Source organism: Mustelus asterias, chromosome 10 (genome assembly GCF_964213995.1).
Source record: "Mustelus asterias chromosome 10, sMusAst1.hap1.1, whole genome shotgun sequence".
Lineage (NCBI taxonomy): Eukaryota > Metazoa > Chordata > Chondrichthyes > Carcharhiniformes > Triakidae > Mustelus > Mustelus asterias.
In genome coordinates this window covers 101,220,295-101,239,892 of record NC_135810.1, presented here as the reverse complement: position 1 = coordinate 101,239,892, position 19,598 = coordinate 101,220,295, and the positions used below count along the sequence as shown (strand labels likewise).

Here is a 19,598-nt window from a genome sequence, read left to right as displayed (position 1 = left end):
CTGCACAAGAGGCTAGAATTGGAGGAGTGCCAATATCTCAGATGACTTTGGGGTTGGAGGAGATTACAAAGATAAGGAGGGGCTTGACCCAGGAGGGATTTGAAAACATGGATGAGAACTTTGAAATTGACATGAGAATAAAAGCAAAATAATGCGGATGCTGGAAATCTGAAATTAAGAAAAAACAGGAAATGCTGGAAAAACTCAGCAGGTCTGGCAGCATCTGTGGAGAGAGAAAAAGAGAATTAATGGGCAGAATTTTCCCATCTCGCCGTCACAGGAATCGTAGCGAACAGGACATGGACCATGCAAAAGTCCGTTGACCTCGGGTGGGATTTTCCAGTCTTGGGACAAGCGCGGCCAGAAAATTCCGCCCAATGTTTTGAGTCCATATCAATGATGCAGACTCATAACCTTAACTCTGTTTCTCTCTCCACAGATGCTGCCCGAACTGCTGAGTTTTTCCAGCATTTTCTGTTTTTATTTAAGATGAACGTGTTGCTCTTCAGAGAGCCAATATGCTCAGTGAGCACAAGGGTGCATGAAGACTTGCTGTGAATTAAGACAAAGGCGTAAAAGTGTTGGAAGATATCAAGTTTCCAGAGGCTAGCATGTGGGAGACCAACCAGGAGTACATTAGTATAGTCAAGCCTAGAAGTAATGTCTTTCAGACCTTAGTTGCACAATTTTGCTTTGTTCTATGATTTCAATGAATAAATTATCTTACTGATCAGTTAATATTTCCCTGATGATTATAACATCAATAATATCTGGGTGCTTTTAATGTAAATAGCATCCAGCAGTTATCACACTTCTGTTCAATAATCAAAGTTAATGGGAGGCAAATTATCGAGCTCTGGTTAACCCATGTGAGAGCTGCTAAAATGCCCTGACTGGCAATTCATTGTAAAAGAGGAGATGTTAAAGTTATTTTTAAGTTAGGCAGAAGTACATTAGTAAAAGATAAGGTTAATTGAGATCAATGCTTATGTTTAAGTGGGGAAATCTTACACTTAGTGTGCGGGATTTTCCGGCCGCTCCTTGCCCCAAAGCTGGAAAATCCCGCTTGAGGTCAATGGAACTTTACATGGTTCGCCCACTGTGATTCCTGTGGCAGGCGGGAGGGGAAATTCCCCTCAGTGTACCACTAAAGGATGCAGCAACAAGACAAGACTTTATTTGCAACTAACCTGTATTGAGACTAATAGCGGTACTAAGTGCACAAGGGCATTGTTGTGTGAAAATGAATTGATGTCCTGCAGTGCAGAGTAAATGTACCACTGGTAAATTAAAATTAATCAGTAAAGTGCCAATGTTTTGGTCGGTGGAAAGTTTAAATGGAACCCAATTAGGACACTTCTTATTTTACAATGTATTAATGGTTAGAAGAAAGATACAATATCAACAAAAGGTTTCTGTATATTGAACTGAACATTTTCATTATTATATTGTGTTTTACTTAACATTCAGAATACGGTTAGAAACATTTTAAAACAATGGACATGCATAAGATGGGAGTCATTTGTAAAGTGTCCACTGGTGAGAAACTTATGATAAATATACAGTTCACATTGAAAATAAAAGATCTGGTAATAAGAGGAAGAAGAGAGCTGGATAAAAGGAAAACTGGGAAGACTAGAAAATCTAGCTGGAGAAGGCTGGAAGGTGCTGAAAGTGCAAATAAAAATCGAGAGGAATGCCAGGGGGTGCCATACCAGTTACCTTCCTACCCATCACTGGAGTTTTACCAGCGCGGTGTGAGTGACAAGTGACCCGCCTTCCTTTAAGCTATTTGACGTGTGGGTTAGGTGGATTGGCCATGGTAAATTGCAACTAACCTGTATTGAGACTAATAGCGGTGCTAAGTGCACAAGGGCATTGTTGTGTGAAAATGAATTGATGTCCTGCAGTGCAGAGTAAATGTACCACTGGTAAATTAAAATTAATCAGTAAAGCGCCAATGTTTTGGTCGGTGGAAAGTTTAAATGGAACCCAATTAGGACACTTGCAGAGTTTCACTGGCTGTCTTGTCTGGAGACAATACACATCTTTTTAGCCTGTCTTGATGCTCTCTCCACTCCCATTGTTTTGTTTCTTAAAGACTTGATTAGTTGTAAGTATTCGCATTCCAACCATTATTCATGTAAATTGAGTCTGTGTCTTTATAAGCTCTGTTTGTGAACAGAATTCCCACTCACCTGAAGAAGGGGCTTAGAGCTTCGAAAGCTTGTGTGGCTTTTGCTACCAAATAAATCTGTTGGACTTTAACCTGGTGTTGTTAAACTTCTTACATGGTAAATTGCCCCTTGGTGTTGGAGGGATTAGCAGGGTAAATATATGGGGTTACGGGAGTAGGGCCTGGGTTGGATTGTTGTTGGTGCAGACTCGATGGGCCGAATGGCCTCCTTTTGCACTGTAGGAAGCCTATGTTTCTATGATTTGAAGCCCTTATGTGGCCACATAAAGACCCTTGCCACCACTATTGCTGTTTTAGCAGTGGACAATGAGCACTGCCCCATCTAGGGTTACTGCCCAATGGAAGATTGGCCTCAGTGGGATAGGAGGGGAAGAGGGTCCCTCCAGATTGGGCACCTGTAGCCCATGGCAGATACCTTCTGTGGCATTGACTGCATCTGCTGGAAGACCTCCCCAGGCTTTGTGATCGACCCGCTCCTGATTCGCCAGGGTCTGCCTGATTAACCCCAGTGAGTCCCTAATCCTCTTTTGTGTTCTCTGGGCCTCCTCAGTGATCGCTGGTCCATTACCTTCTGCAGTTCTAGCAGTGGCCACTGCTCCTGGTGGCACTGCTGGGATTGAAGAGCTGCCACCCTGCTTATGATGTGGAGATGCCGGCGTTGGACTGGGGTAAACACAGTAAGAAGTTTAACAACACCAGGTTAAAGTCCAACAGGTTTATTTGGTAGCAAAAGCCACACAAGCTTTCGGAGCTCTTAGCCCCTTCTTCAGGTGAGTGGAAACCCTGCTTATTGGCATGGAGGTGGGGCATCCTGCCTCAGAGGAGCGGATACCATGAATGAGGACAATTAAATGCCTGGATGGTATAAAATTGAGTTGTGGCTTCAAAGGGCCAGTGGAGGGGACAATGTCCCTGACTTTCCAGTCAGTGGGTGGGGCAACCACCGACATACAAAAACCCGGCCTCTGAAAGAGAAGAAGTAGAACGATTGAAGAGTCACTGGGAATATCTTCCTCTGGTATAATTAATCTACTTCATTTACCTGTTAAAATTCACCTTGCCGTTACTGCGACGTTGAATAACTGTCCAACCACCATCATCTGACATATCACAGTATGCAAGAAAAGGCTCAGCAATAGATTGTGGTTGAATTTTGTAATATCCACTTGTGGTTTCACCACTGTTGTAAATATCAGCACAATCTGCGCAAAGTGGAACTTAGTATTATAATTAATTGGTGTAAAAACAGACGTTAATAAGCCATCATTTGTTACAAGTCAAGTTTCAAAATAGAATTTTCTGCAGGTTTTCATAGCATCATAGAATGTCCCTACAGTGTAAAAGGAGGCTATTCGGCCCATCGACTCTGCAATCGCACCCAGGCCCTGTCCCCGTAACCACACATATTTACCCTGCTAATCCCCCTAACACTAAGAGTCAATTTATCATTCACCTAACCCACACATCTTTGGAGTTAAGTGGTCGATCATCCGATGAAGCAATAAGATGCAGATTTTCAACACATACTTTACATGCTAATTCACATGTACACCCTCAGGGGAGAAACCAGGCAATATGTTCAAGTTTAGTTCATGGACGTAAAGCAAGGAGATTAAGCAAGAAAACAGCAACATGCACTCTGTTCCAATGGCTCCCAGCAAACTGTTAAGGGCTTAAGGGAGTGTTGAAATTTGAAAGCCCTATGTCAGCTGCATCATTGGACACAATTTTTGCCTGCAGCTGACTGGATTCATTCCCCAAGTCAAAGGTGGATTATAACGGTCTAAGGCCACTGTTTGGGCCACTTGTTCTGTGTGCCAATTAATCAATGCCCACTGTTGGCTTGCTATCAATGCAGAGCCCATTATTACAATAATGATCTAAATATCCAAATGAAGCATAAGAAAAGAGAAAAAACAGTCTTGCTGGACAAAATATGCAGGAAGACCAGTTTTTAAGAGCTTAGATTGATAGAGCCCAGAAGGAGATCATTCTGAGTGTTTTGTCTGTGCCAGCTGCTTGAAAGAGGTGTCCAATTATTCCCACTCCTCTTATTTTTTTCCCTTAGCCACGCAAAGATTTTCTTTTTCAGGTATATAACCTGTAGAGTGAAGGGTTAACATTAGAAGCACACACATGACTGAGAAGCAACAGAGATCTGGAAGGGGGAGCAGCTCCAACCTCATGTCGAGCCCCAAATATGTCAATACTTGCTGCAAATAAAGATTCAAACAGCTCACTAGGAGAGAATAGATAATCCCCAAAGCACCTGCCCACAAACCCCCACCACACAGCAAAACATATCCAATACTATGGAAACATAGGAGATAGCAGGAGGAGGCCATTTGGCCTGTCGAGCCTGCTCCGCCATTCATCACAATCATGGCTGATCATCCAACTCAATAGCCTAATCCTGTTTTTTCCCCATAATCTTTGATCCCATTCGCCCCAAGTACCAGCCAGCTGTTGAATACATTCAATGTTTTGGCATCAACTACATGTGGTAATGAATTCTACAGGCTCACCACTCTTTGGGTGAAGAAATGTCTCCTCACCTCTGTCCTAAATGGTCTACTCTGAATCCTCAGACTGTGACCCCTGATTCTGGACTCCCCTCACCATTGGGAATATCTACCCTGCATCTACCCTGTCTAGTCCTGTTAGAATTTTATAAGTCTCTATGAGATCAGCCTCATTCATCTGAACTCCAGCGAAAACAATCTTAACCAAGTCAATCTCTCCTCATACATCAGTCCTGCCACCTCCGGAATCAGCCTGGTAAACCTTCACCGCACTCCCCCTATTTTGAAGTTATTGCAGTATTCACAGGCTGAGTGTGTGGGCATATGCATGACAGATGCAGTATAATGTAGATAAGTGTGAGGTTATCCACTTTGATAGCAATAATAGGAAGGCAGATTATTACTTGAATAGGTGTAAATTGAGAGAGGTGGATACTCAGTGAAATCTTGGTGTCCTTGTGCATCAGTCACTGAAAGTAAGCGCGCAGGTACAGCAGGCAGTGAAGAAGGCAAATGGCATGTTGGTCTTCATAGCAAGAGGACTTGAGTATAGGAATAAGGTTGTTTTGCGGCAATTGTATAGAGCGTTGGTGAGGCCACACCTGGAGTATTGTGTGCAGTTTTGGAGTCCTTATCTGAGGAAGAATGTCCTTGTTAGAGAGGGAGTACAGCAAAGGTTTACCAGACTGATTCCCGGGATGGGCAGACTGTCCCATCCAGCCTTCCATCCATTGACTCTGGCTACACTTCCCACTGCCTCAGCAAAGCAGCCAGCATAATTAAGGACCCCACGCACTCCGGACATTCTCTCTTCCACCTTCTTCCTTTGGGGAAAAAGATACAAAAGTCTGAGGTCACATACCAGCTGACTCAAGGACAGCTTCTTCCCTGTTGCCATCAGACGTTTGAATGGACCAACTTTGCATTAAGTTGATCTTTCTCTACACCCTAGCCATGACTGTAACACTACACTCTGCACTCTCTTGTTTCCTTCTCTATGAACAGTATGTTTTGTCTGTATAGCGCGCAAGAAACAATACTTTTCACTGTATATTAATACATGTGACAATAATAAATCAAATCAAAGTCATATAAGGAGAGAGTAAGTTGGTTAGGATCATACTCATTGGTGTTTGGAAGAGTGAGAGGGGCTCTCATAGAAACTTATCAGGATCAGGATATTGAATTCGATGATCAGCCATAATCAAAATGAATGGCGGAGCAGGCTCGAAGCGCCAAGTGGCCTATTCCTGCTTCTAGTTTCTATGTTTCTGTTTCCAACACCCTTTCGAACAGTGCATTCCAAACCTTTTGTATCGTTATTTTATCAATAACCTTGCTGCTTCTCACTGAAATATCCCAGGGAAGTTTTAAAAGTACAAACCCAACTAATCAGTTTGAAGTGGTGGGAATTGCTGGCTAATTTGACGGAATTTTCCTGGGTGGGTTTTGATCCTGGCATCGGTGCCAGTTTTGTGTGGAGAATCCAAAAGTGGCGGCGGTGAGACATCGGACGCGATCTTCGCGTTGCTCTACGTCACAAAAATTCAAAGGTGGTGATTTAAAGTATTTTACCACTTGCAGTGTATGAGTGACACATGGGTGATACTCTGTGGACCAATCCTGGTTTCTACTTTTTTTTCTCATTACAACATTTTTCTGAATTCTTGCCAGATTTGTATAGAACATAGCCTATAGGTGGTGCCTACCAAGATTTGTTTTCTAACATGTGTATTGGGGGCGATTGGTGATTGTATTGGCGGAGATTGGTGATATGTCTTTGAGCCAAATCTTGTGCCCATCACCCCAGATGCATCTTCCATAATGATTGACGCACGATGGCACAGTGGTTAGCACTGCTGCCTCACAGCGCTGGGGACCCAGGTTCGATTCCTGGCTTGGGTCAGTGCTTGTGCATGTGTCTGCGTGGGTTTCCTCCGGGTGCGCTGGTTTCCTCCCACAGTCCAAAGGACGTGCTGGTTAGGTGCATTGACCATGCTAAATTCTCCCTCAGTGCACCCGAACAGGCACCGGAGTATGTCAACTAGAGGATTTTCACAGTAACTTCATTGCAGTGTTAATGTAAGCTTACTGGTGACACTAATAAATGAACTTAAGTACTGGTAAAACAGGGTGACTCCTTAGCTATGAAGCCTCTGTAAGAGTATTTTCACTTGAGACTGCTTTGTACCTTACAAGATGCTCAATTCTTTCTGTTAAGTTGTGACAAATACAGATTTGGACTGATTCATGAAACCTCACAAGCAGCAAAGGAAATTACATCTTATTTAACGTTCAAAGTTTGATTTCCTTAAATGTACAGTTATTCTGTTAAAAGCCCCAATGGCTCACATTTTGAAAATCGGACCTTTCATATAGAACATATTTACTTATGTTTGTATATTTACCATGGTGATATGCAATTGGATGTGAAGCATTGGGTTGTGATTCAGTGCTTTGTTCATTCTTTTCTGCTTTCGTATTTTCCTTTATCCAGTGGGGATTATATTTCTTTAAGTTCCTCAGCTGCCATTCTCCAAGCAGGAACCGATTCTGCAAACGTTGTAACTGATATCGAAGTTTGGAGACTTCAATCAGGCATATTTCTTCGTTCTGTTACAATGAGAAAGATAAACCTGGAGCAAATTTCACAAACGCTCTGCCAACAGTTTCCTTGTGTCTGGGGAACCATTGCTGCAGTTGCTACGTTATAATATGTACTAAATGTAGGTTAAAAAGTGAATTGCGAGGTTTCCATTGGGTCGTGCTGTGGCTTGAGAGGAGAACCTGAGTGGGAAGTAATCAGGCACATGAGGGAGAAAGGGCTAGGAGAATACAGATTGGTGATAGGATTAGGTTGAGTAAGGTGGGAGAAGGCTCATAGGGAGCAGAAACGCTGGCTTAGACCTGTCAGATAGAACGTTACAGCACAAAAACAGTAACTCTTTCTGGGCATTGCCAAGATATTCTCAAACACCAAGATTACAAACCATTAAAACAAGGGCAGAAACCCACTCCCCAGAGAAAGTAGGAGCTTCAGGTCTAAAATTGAGATGTAGAAGTTGGTGTGCGCTTTCCTCCCATTCTCAGAAGCAGGGTGGAAACCTGTTCCAGATACATGCCCCAACAAAATATATCTGGCTGCTGTCCTTAAAGTGAGAAAACAATATGATGTTAAAAATAAAGCCTCAGCATCAGCCCACAATGCCACAGTTGATCTGCTGGTAGTTGGGCCCCTTATGAGGTGTGAATCATTCCAAAAAGCAGCCACAGTAACCATCGTGGGAATCGAATGCCGCAGCCTCTTACATGCTTCTTGATAAGTCCAAGCCTTCTGTTCACCTCTGGAGAAACAGTAGGATGAATAGTCTTCTCTCTCTCTCTCTTTCGGATGGTTAGCAGGATCCAAAGAGCAGCTCACTGAGACTGCTACAGGCCGCTCTCTTCATCTGCTGACTGCAGCAAACATCACAAGTTCTACCCTCCCTTCTCAAGACCTTCATCTTAAAGGGGAAGCACGTACAATAGAGGACTTAACAAGCTCCTGTAGGAACTGAGCACAAGCCAAGTGCATGAAAGTAGGGATGACTATGAAATGATAATGCAATTGCTTCCTGCTTAAACTACCCAAGCCTATTGTCAACTAGTGCCAACCTTGTTAACATTCCACTAGATCCAGCACAGATCATTCAAGCCTCTCTATTCGACACAAGTCAAGAGGGTGATGGAATATGCTCCAAGTGCCTGCATGAGTGCAGCTCCAATAGTGCTCAAGAAACTCCATCCAGGACAAGACAGGCCATTTGATAGGCAGCCCATCTCAAGCACCCACTCTATCTACCATCAGCAGATCATGGTTGCAGTTTGTAACACCTATGGAATGCACTGAAGCAACTCAAGGCTTCTTCAACGGAACCTCCCAAAGTCCATGATCCACACCACCTAGAAGGGCTAGGGAAGTGGGTCTATGGAAACATCACCAACTTCAAGTTCCCCTCACAGCTACACAATATCCTGACTTGGAAATAAATCACTGCTCCTTCATTGTCACTGAATTAAAAGCCTGCGACTTCCTATCCAACAGTATTATAGGAGTACATTTGCCACAGAGACTGCAATGATTCTAGAAGAAGGCGCATCTTTAGAAATGGTCAATAAATACCGCCCTTGCCAGCGTTATCACATCAGAGCATCATTTAATTTATTAGCAAATTCCTCACAGAAAAATTAGTTCAGAAAAGATAATAGTTGGGCACACATACCGAACCTTTGTGAGCTGCTAAACTTTGATCCAAGAAAAGTAGAAAGGCCAGTAACATCATGGCATCCAACATTGCCTACCTATAAGAAATATATATTTAATCTCAAAAAACATTGGTGTCACAAAAGAATCCTGGAGTAACTTGCCCTCTCATTTTCCACATCTTTCACAACCTCTGATGAGATATGTTGGAGTAGATTTTCAAATTGCTACTGGTGTTGAGAATTGAAGATTCATTTTATTAATTTTTCAATCAAGTGGAATCAGGCAGTTCCTATAATAGTTGCCACAACCTGCAAGATCAGTTTTAGCGCAGGGAGGCAAGTTATAAATCTACATTAAAGTTAAAAAGTTTATTTATTTAAAGTTTATTTATTACTCACAAGTAAGGCTTACATTAACACTGCAATGAAGTTACTGTGAAAATCCCCTAGTCGCCACACTCCGGCACCTGTTCGGGTCAATGCACCTAACCAGCACGTCTTTCAGACTGTGGGAGGACTGTCGGAGCACCCGAAGGAAACCTGCGCAGACACGGGGAGAACATGCAAACTCCACACAAACAGTGACCCAAGTCGGGAATCAAACCCAGGTCCCAGGCAGCAGTGCTAATCACTGTGCCACCGTGCCACCAGGATATTGATTGAAGTTTAGATTCCTCTGCAGAGGGGCCAAATCAACTCCGTTCAATGGGTGGGATTTAGTGGGGCTTTTGGGGGCAGAAAATGTGGTGGGCTGGGTGACTTCATCAGGCAGGAACTGAAATCTTGGCATCCCAACAGCAACATGAGGTTTAGGAATTGAGTCAGTGGCATTTCAGCAGTAGGTTGAGACTTACCGCATCCAGCGACAGAACTTCTTTCCTAGATATTTGCATTGCATGAATACTCATTAAGTTAGATTTTTTCAAATTAAATCCAATTTTCAAGATTAAATCAACATCAAATGGAAAAACCCCACACCCCCACCCCCGATTTACAACTTAAAAAAAAAAGTATTCTTTCACAGAATGTGGCCGTCACCAGCTAAGCCAACATTTGTTCCCCATCTCTAATCTCCCTTGAAAAGGTGGTGGTGAGCTGCCTTCTTGAACTGCTGCAGTCCATGTGGTGTAAGTGCACCCACAGTGCTGTTAGGAAGGGCATTCCAGGATCTTGACCTAGCGACACTGAAGGAACGGCGCTATATTTCCAATATATTCCCAGGATGGTGTGTGACGTGGAGGGGAACTTGCATTTGGTGGTGTTCCCATGCATTTGCTGCCCTTGTTCTAGGGTGGTACAGGTGGTGGCTTTGGAAGGTAGTCTCGAAGGAGCCTTGATGAGATTCTGCATTGCATCTTATAGATTGTACACACTGCTACTACCATTCATCGGTGTTGGGGGAAGTCAATGTTTGTGCAATGGTTGCAAATCAAGTGGGCTACTTTGTCCTGAATGGTGTTAAGCTTCTTGAGTGTTGTTGGAGCTGCATGCATCCAGGCAAGTAGAGAATATTCTAGCACAGTCCTGACTTGTGCCTTGTAGATAGTAGACAGGCTTTGCGGAATCAGGAGATGAGTTAGTTGCCATATAATTCTTAGCCTCTAATCTGCTCTTGTAGCCACAGTATTTATATGGCTAGTTCTGTTCCGTTTCTGGATATTGTTGACTGCCAGGATATTGATAGTGGAGGTTTCAGTGATGGTAATGCCATTGAATGTCAAGGGGAGATGGTTAGCTGTTGGAGATGGTCATTGCCTGGCACTTGTGTGGTGTGAATGTTACTTGCCACTTATCAGCCTAAGCTTGAATATTGTCCAGGTTTTTCTGTAAATGGATATAGGCTGTTTCAGTATCTGTGGAGTTGTGAATGGTGCTGAACATTGTGCAATCACCGATGAAGTTGTAAATATTCCCATTTCTGATCTTATGATGGAAAGAAGGTCATTGATGAAGCAGCCGAAGATGGTTGGGCCTAGGACACTATCCTGCAGAACTTCTGCAGTTATCTCCTGGGACTGAGATGATTGACTTCTCACCCACCACAAGCACCTTCTTTTATGACACCAACCAATGGATGGTTTTTCCCCCGATTCCCATTGACTTCAGTTTTTCAAGGTCGTCTTGATGCCATACTTGGCCAAATGTTGCCTTGATGTCAAAGGCAGTCACTCTCACCTCACATCTTGAGTTCAGCTCTTTTGCCCATGTCTGGACTAAGATTGTAATGAGGTGGGGGGGACTGTGTGGTCCTGGCTGAACCCAATCTGAGGATCAACTGTGTAAGAGTTTTATAGCACTGTTAACCACACTTTCCATCACTCAGTTAATACGGCATGGTGGCACAGTGGTTACCATCGCTGCCTCACAGCGCCAGGGACCTGGGTTCAATTCCGGCGTTGGGTGACTGTGTGGGGTTTGCATGTTCTCCCCTCTGTCCAAGGATTTCCTCTGGGTGCATCACTTTCCTCCCAAAAGATGTGCAAGTTAGATGGTTGGGCCATGGTAAATGTGTGGGATTATGGTGATAGGGCCTGGGAAAGATGCTCTTTTGGAGAGTCGGTGCAGACTCGATTGACCGAATGCCTTCCTTTTGTTGGGTTCCTAAGGATTCTATGAGGGGTTCTATGGATCAAAGGTAGGATGATAGCGTGGTAACTCGTTGGGTTGGCTTTCTACTGCTTTTTATAACAAGGGCTATCTGGGCAACTTTCCACATTGTTGGGTGGATATAGTGTTGTAGTTCTGCTGGAACAGCTTCGCTGGGGATGCGGCTAGTTCTGGAGCACAAGTTTTTAGTACTATTGACCTTTGTCAGCTCAATTGCATTCAAAAGATCCCATGGCACCAACGTGAAGAAGTGCAGAGGAGTTATTCCTGATATCCTGGTCAATATGTTTCTCTTGATCAACATCACAGAAGATTAACCAGTTATTATCACATTGATGTTAGTGAGGGTTTGCTGTGTGTAAATGAACTGCTGGGTTTCCTATATTGCAACAGTAACTACATTTCAAAAATATTTCATTGGATGTAAACTACTTTGAGTTGTCCAGTGGTCATGAAAAGTGTCATATAAATGCAAGTTTTTCTTGGAGCGGCACAGTTGTTAGCACTGTTGCCTCCCAGCGCCAGGGACCCGGGTTCGATTCCCAGCTTGGGTCACTCTGAGCGGTGACTGCACGTTCTCCCCGTGTCTACATGGGTTTCCTCCGGGTGCTCTGGTTTCCTCCCACAGTCTGAAAGATGTGCTGGTTAGGTGCATTGGCCATGCCAAATTCTCCCTCAGTGTATCCAAACAGGCGCCGGAGTGTGGTAACTAGGGGATTTTCACAGTAAATTCATTGCAATGTTAATGTAAGCCTACTTGTGACACTAATGAATAAATTTTAAAATAAGTGAAGGAGAATGAATGATTTGATATCTGTGAGAATACTCCAACGTGATTGCTTCTTGAGTTGGTGCCTGTGAGAATACTTTAATGTAATTGGCTTCTGATTTGATGTCCGTGAGAATACTTCAATGTGATTACCTGCTTCCTGTATTTGATAATGAGACTGCTACTGGATGCCTGGAGATCCCTTCACTTGGTGCAAATTTAAACTGCTATCTGGAAAGGGGAAAATCTATGCCACAGTGATCGCCAGATCTTTGTGGGCAACTTTCTTCGAGGTCACTGCTGATGCCAAAATCTGGGCCATTATAGGTTCATTATTTGAATAGTTGCTTATGGTGCATCAAATATTTTACAATAATGAAGACGTTATGACAAATAGTTTTATTAAGGATAGATTCATCAATGGTGACACGGAGGCACAGTGGTTAGCACTGCTGCCTAACCAGGGACCCGGGTTCAATTCCCAGCTTGGGTCACTGTCTGTGTGGAGTTTGCACATTCTCCCTGTGTCTGCATGGGTTTCCTCCGGGTACTCCGATTTCCTCCTACAGTCCAAAGATGTGCGGGTTAGGTGGATTGGCCATGCTAAATTGCCCCTTAGTGACAGGGAGACTAGCTGAGGTAAAATGTATGGGATTATGCGGATAGTGGTCGGTGGGATTGTGGTCAGTGCAGACTTGATGGGCCGAATGGCTTCCTTCTGCACTGTATGATTGGAGATATCCCTGTGATCTGACAGACTGGGTTGGGGGTCTTGATGTTTAGCAGCATTTTGAATGGAGTCCTGAAGCAAGACAAAAAGGCCTTCCAGGAGCATTGGAAAATGTCCTTAGGTCTGCAATAATGACAGTTACCTTATACAGTAAGAAGTTTAACAACACCAGGTTAAAGTCCAACAGGTTTATTTGGTAGCAAAAGCCACACAAGCTTTCGAGGCTCTAAGCCCCTTCTTCAGGTGAGTCACCTGAAGAAGGGGCTTAGAGCCTCGAAAGCTTGTGTGGCTTTTGCTACCAAATAAACCTGTTGGACTTTAACCTGGTGTTGTTAAACTTCTTACTGTGTTTACCCCAGTCCAACGCTGGCATCTCCACATCACAGTTACCTTATATACAGGAGCATTTGTAAGGAAAAAAGCCCTCTTAATCTAATTCAATAAACGTGGTCATTTATGACCTAGCACCATAAATAATCAAGAAAGGAAAAAAAAGACCATTGGACATATCGAAGCGCTTTCCAGCCAAGGAAGTACTTTTTGAAATGTAGTCCCTATTGTAATGCAAGAAATACAGTGACTAATATGTACACAGCAAACTCCCATAAATAGCAATGTAATAATGCCCAGTGACTCTGTTTTTGTGATGGTGATTGAGGGATAAAGATTGGCCAGGACACTGGGGATAACTCCCCCTGCTTCTCTTTAAAAAAGTGCCATGGGATCTTTTAAATCCACCCGAGCAGGCAGAATTAAGTGGCATCAATTTAACATCTTATCTGAGAAGCAGCACCTGAGATAGTGCAGCCTTCCTTCAGAACTGCACTGGCGTGTCAGCAAAGCTGTCAGGTTGTTGTAAAGATATAACTTATTCAGCACTATCCTTCAGGAATGGGAACCTATCTTTATCTGCTCTGCCCTACATACAATTTCTCTAAATTATCAGGTAACAAGGCTGAACAATAAATACTACCTTAGCAATTTTGACAGCGATTTAGAGGAGACAAGATCGCATGCTTAGATAATCAATAAATGATGTTGAATATCTGAGCTGGTATTACAGAAGGCACAGTGATCTGGCTGCGAAACACACTTTACTATAAAAAACACACAATTAAAAAAGCTAAAAGTGAATCTTTCCATTCTCAACCTACGATGACAGCAGTTTTCACAACCATTTTATAGCTGATCCATTTCAGCATATGGAAGTTCAAGATACATCGTCATTCGTTTGTTGAACAGGAACTCCTGTGGTACCTTTAACTCCTAAGCTGTACCGAATTCAGTAATGTTATGCCAATACAAACAACTTGTAGCTATTGTTTTCTTTGACTGTTAACATTACGACTTAACACATTGGCTAACTTGTTGAAACTGATCCTTGAAAGCTAGATCATAACGTTTTACCGTAGCTATGACACCAAGGTGCAAACAGATAATGGAACAGCTTTCGGTAAATTAGAAAAACAGTGTGTCCTTTCCTACGATAGCATGATTTAAAGCGTAGCTTGATTCAAAACAATTTGAGCAGTGAATAAAGACTGATAACAAAACTCACCCGAACTGTGGCAATATCTCTACCAGTTGCAGTATTCGCAAAGTGCTGCCTGTACTTGAAATGACCAAGAATGGCACTAAAGTTGTTGATATTACTGTGTGTAAAAAAAACAGATGGTTTATATTAAAGTCCCTGGCGTAAATTATTTCATCACATTCCAGTAATGGAGATCTTCCACTTATTATGCCAAACAAAACATTAAGGAAGGACATATTTCATCTCTTGTTCAGGAATCCATGTTCACAGATGTACAAATTTATCAAACTTATACCTACATATTTCAAACTGAGAAAGGTGCATATCAAACTTACCTCAGTATCATTCAGTCATTTGGTCAATAGTCAAAAACAGTTCATATTATTGGAAGATTTGTATTTCCTTCTATGTTATTACATTTTAAAGCAACACTAAATGGCCTCAACAGCTGGGATAAATGAATACACTTCAGTCCCCAATGGTCTGTTTAAAGTCAATTGAAACAGCACATTTCTTAACTGTAGCGAGGACAATTGTTACACATATGTGGTCTCCTAAGCATACCTAAGTAGAGTGCCAATGCCAATACCTACAACTAAGTTGTTTTGGAATTTCACAAAATTCAAATGTAGTTGTTTATGTATCATCTGGTGGCAACATGATTTCAATCTGAAACTAGGTCATGAGTACATCAACAATGTAGTTTGTTCCAAATTGCATTCTTCATCAGAACCTAGAAGTTCTGTAATGCAAACCATCCCCAGGGTTTTGAGCCAGCAGAGGTCCTAATGAGTGATTATCCCATCCAACGAATTTCCAAATTGAGAATGTAGAGAGTAATATGCTCCCTGGCCTCTTCCAATTGCAAAAAAGAATAGCAACCCATGTTTATCATTTGTTCTTAGGATGTGGGCATCACAGGCAATCCAGCTCCCTGGAGAGGGAGCATGTGATGTCCACGGGCCTTCTGTGCTCGTTGGGCATCGCAGGGCTGGAGTGCATTATCAATCCCTATAGTCACATTTTGGTGTAATGTTTTAAGTTTTGCTTATACTTTGCTTTTGTTTTGGGCGGTTCACCCCCTCTCCTCCTTTAAGGGGCTGCCCCCCTTACTTTGTCCCTCAGTTTGTTTAATTTACTTATTTTTGCCAAAAAGAATGGCAGACCAGCATTTATTGCCATTCCCTAATTACCTTTGAGTGGCTTGCTAGGCCATTACAGACAGCAGTCAAGCGTCAACTACATTGCTGCGGGTCTGGAGTCACATAGGCCCAGACAAGGATGGTGGATTTCCTTTCCTGAAAGGACATTAGTGAATTAAATGGGTTTTTAACAACAATCAGTGATTGTTGTCATGGTCAATCTTACTGAGACTATCTTTATATTGCCCATCCCTAATTACCCTTGAACTGAGTGGCTTGCTGGGCCATTTCAAACTAGCTTTATATTACAGGTCTATTAATTGAATTCAAACTTCAACCACTGCCATCGTGGGATTTGAATCTGAGTCGCAGAGCATTGTCTCGGCCTCTGAATTAGTAGCCCACTGACATTTCCACTATGCCACTAAACTAAATTGATTGTTACAATCTTAATTTTTTAGCACTGTGCTCTTCCCCAAAACTATATTTGTTCTTTTTGCAAAAAGCTAACAATCACGATAACTTGCTTACATTACTTGATAAAATTACAAAAGGGTAAATATTGCTGCTTGGACAACTTACTGTTGGATATTTTGTGATGAAAATTAAAGTTAAAATTTTAGATACAGAATGACTTTATTGAGTTAATTACACTCACAAGTGTAACCTTCAGTAAAATCTTCCAAGTCTGAGAAATTCATAATAACTCTTCCAATAGTTTAACTGTGCAATGAGCTGGCTTTCTCGGAAAAGCTCACCCTTCATTTTTGGGATGACTCAATCCTCTGAAAATAGTTGTATAGAGACAGGGCAAAGGATACCCTGAAATGACAGAGCTGTAGTCAGTTTCTGAATTTGTCCCTTTTAGCAAGAATGCTGTACATCTGGTCAAAGTATGCCCAAATATCTGGTGTAGCCATGAATTCCCCTCTAGGTCCAGTGCTCGCGAACATTTTTGTCCATTTCCATGAGAAACGCATTTTTGAGGGAGTGAGCCCTAACCTCATACCCTGTGCGTATTTCTCATATGTGAATGATATATTCGCAATCTTTGAGTCTGCAGCTGAGTGTGGTGCACTGCAGGCGGCACGGTGGCACTGTGGTTAGCACTGCTGCCTCACAGGGCCAGGGACCCGGGTTCGATTCCAGACTTGGGTCACTGTCTGTGCAGAATCTGCACGTTCTCCACATGTCTGCATGGCTTTCCTCCGGGTGCTCTGGTTTCCTCCCACAGTCCGAAAGGCGTGCTGGTTAGGGTGCATTGGCCATGCTAAATTCTCCCTCAGTGTACCCGAACCAGCGCCGGAGTGTGGCGACTAGGGGATTTTCACAGTAACCTCATTGCAGTGTTAATGTAAGCCTACTTGTGACTAATAAATAAACTTTAAGAGTGTAAAGATTTCCTTACACACCTTATTGCATCCCGTGCTCAAATCTACATTTGAGATGGAATAGTCAAACACAATCCCTTTCCTAGATGTGCCGATTGAAAAATCTGAAAATGGATTCTCCACCACTGTCTACTCAAGCCTAGCTTCACTGCTCAATATACATGTTGGGATCCGTATAGCTTCACGCACTATAAGATTGACCAAAATAAGATTGGTCTGTTTTCACAGTGCAAGACACAAGTTTCAGGATAAATAGACGGTGAGCCAGGGGTTAAATTAATATCAGAGAAACAATGTTGGAGAAATTTAAGGGACTAAAGTCCAACAAATCTCTAGGACCTGATAGTCTACACCACAGGGTTACAAGAACGATAGCTGCAAAGACAGCGGATGTGTTGGCTCTGATTTTTCTCAGATTATTTTGGTTCAGAATTTTGGGAACAGTCCATTAGACTGGATGTTGACGCTGCTTTTTGTGAATGGAGGGAGAGAGAAAATAATGAACTCAAGTCAGTTAGTCTAACATAAGTTGAGAAGATGTTGGAATCTATTATTAAGGAAGTCTTAACAATACACTTAGAAAAGCTTAATATGATTACAACAAATAACATGGTTTTTAAAAAGGGAAATGCTGTTTGACAAATGTACTTACCTTTGAGGATGTAACCGGTAGGGTAGATAAAGGGGAGCCAGTTGATGTGGTATACCTTGATTTCTAAAATGCATTTAATAAGGTTTCACACAAAAGGTACTAGGCAAGGTAAGGGCTCATGGAGGTGGAGTAACATATTAGCACGGATGGAGGATTGGCTAATGGTAGAAAGCAAAGAGTAATCATACACGGGCTTTTTAAGGTCGTCAGGCAGTGAATAGTGGAGCGCTTCAAGGACTGATGCTACTTGCAATCTATATTAATGACTTAGATGAAGGAACAGAAAGTTATGTATCTCAGTTTGCTGATGCTAGGTGGGGAAAGTAAGCTGTGGGGAGGATACAGAGTGGCTGCAAAGAGATACAGATAAGCTAAGTGAGTGGCAACAAAATAGTAGATGGAATATGATTGAAGGGAAATGTAAAATTATTCACTTGGGTTGAAAGAATAAAAAAGCAGACTAATTTTTAAAAGGTGTGCAACTAGTAAGTGTTGAGATTCAAAGTGACTTGGGTATGCATGTACAAGGAACATGGATCATTCGAATGTAAACACAAGCAATTAGGAAGGCAAATGGTGTGTTGCCCTTTATTGCAATGGGATTGGAATACAAGAATAAAGAAGTCTTGCTCCAGTTGCATAGGGTTTTGGTAACACCACGTCCGAAGTTCAGTGTGTAGTTTTGATCTTCAAGTTTTAGAAAGGAAATACTCACATTGGAGGTGGTAAAGCACCGGTTCACTAAACTTGCCCCTAGCTTGAGAGTTGTCTTATGGTGAGAGGCTGAGTAAATTGGGCTTATATTCTTTGCCGTTTAGAAGATTGAGAGGCAATCTCATTGAAATCTACAATGGTAACACTGTGGTTAGCACAGTTTGATGGGGCACAGTGCTGCCTCACAGTGCCAGGGACCCGGGTTCAATTCCAGCCTCAGGTGACTGCCTGTGTGGAGTGTGCACATTCTCCCCTGTGTCTGCATGAGTTTCCTCCGTGTGTTCCGGTTTCCTCCCACAGCCCAAAGATGTGCGGGTTAGATGGATTGGCCATGCTAAATTGCTCCTCACTGTCAGGAGGATTGGCAGGGTAAATACATGGAGTTACGGGGATAGGGCCTGGGTGGGATTGTTGTCAGTGCAGGCTCGATGGGCCAAATGGCCTCCTTCTGCACTGTAAGGATTCTATCATTCAATCAATCTGTAGTATAAATTATTCGTTGATAGTTTTATTGCAATTGTTGGAAACCTTTCATTCAATTAAAGAAATTGTTGGATTTTTGTTATCAATGCCCATTTAAGCAAAATGTGCCGTAGATTAAAAGCAAATTAGTGCAGATGCTGGAATCTGAAACAGAAAGCTTTGGGTCATCCAGACTGGAAACGTTGGCTCTATTCTCTCTCCACGGATGCTGTCAGATCTGCTAAGATTTTCCAGCATTTTCTGTTTTTTTTTCATTTACACATCAGTTTATTAACAGGATCTCCTAATTCAAACCCTCTTATGCATTTAACTTCATCTGCCTATCTCAATCTCATCACACGGTGAGAACTCTGAGACAGTGTACAGGAGAATGCTTATAAATCCTCACTGGAATCTTGTGTCAGTTACATGCAGTAAAGCACTTGGCTGCTCTTAAGACGTTTACTGTTCTGGTGCCACTGATCTAAAAACAAACCCAATACAACTTGACAAGAAATCTTAGAACCAAGTAATGAATGGGGCTTTGAGTTGTTGAAAAATAAACCAATAGAATGGGGCTCTCATAATTTATTTACCTCCCCCTCGTGAGACTTGTGTCCTGACACTGCTGCC

The 19,598-nt window shown here is 42.5% G+C and overlaps 1 protein-coding gene across 1 annotated transcript in view; it reads right to left on the bottom strand.

The window, feature by feature from the left end:
• fgl1b (fibrinogen like 1B) overlaps nucleotides 1–14,710 on the bottom strand; it is a 27,676-nt gene extending 12,966 nt beyond the window's left edge. The window contains exons 1-3 of the mRNA XM_078222310.1: nucleotides 14,629–14,710; nucleotides 8,982–9,060; nucleotides 7,128–7,332 (exon numbers count right to left, since the gene is read on the bottom strand). Coding sequence (XP_078078436.1) covers nucleotides 7,128–7,332; nucleotides 8,982–9,053 — 277 coding nt within the window. The 5' untranslated portion in view covers nucleotides 9,054–9,060; nucleotides 14,629–14,710. The remainder of the gene's footprint in view (nucleotides 1–7,127; nucleotides 7,333–8,981; nucleotides 9,061–14,628) is intronic.
• Between the last annotated feature and the right edge of the window lie 4,888 nt (nucleotides 14,711–19,598).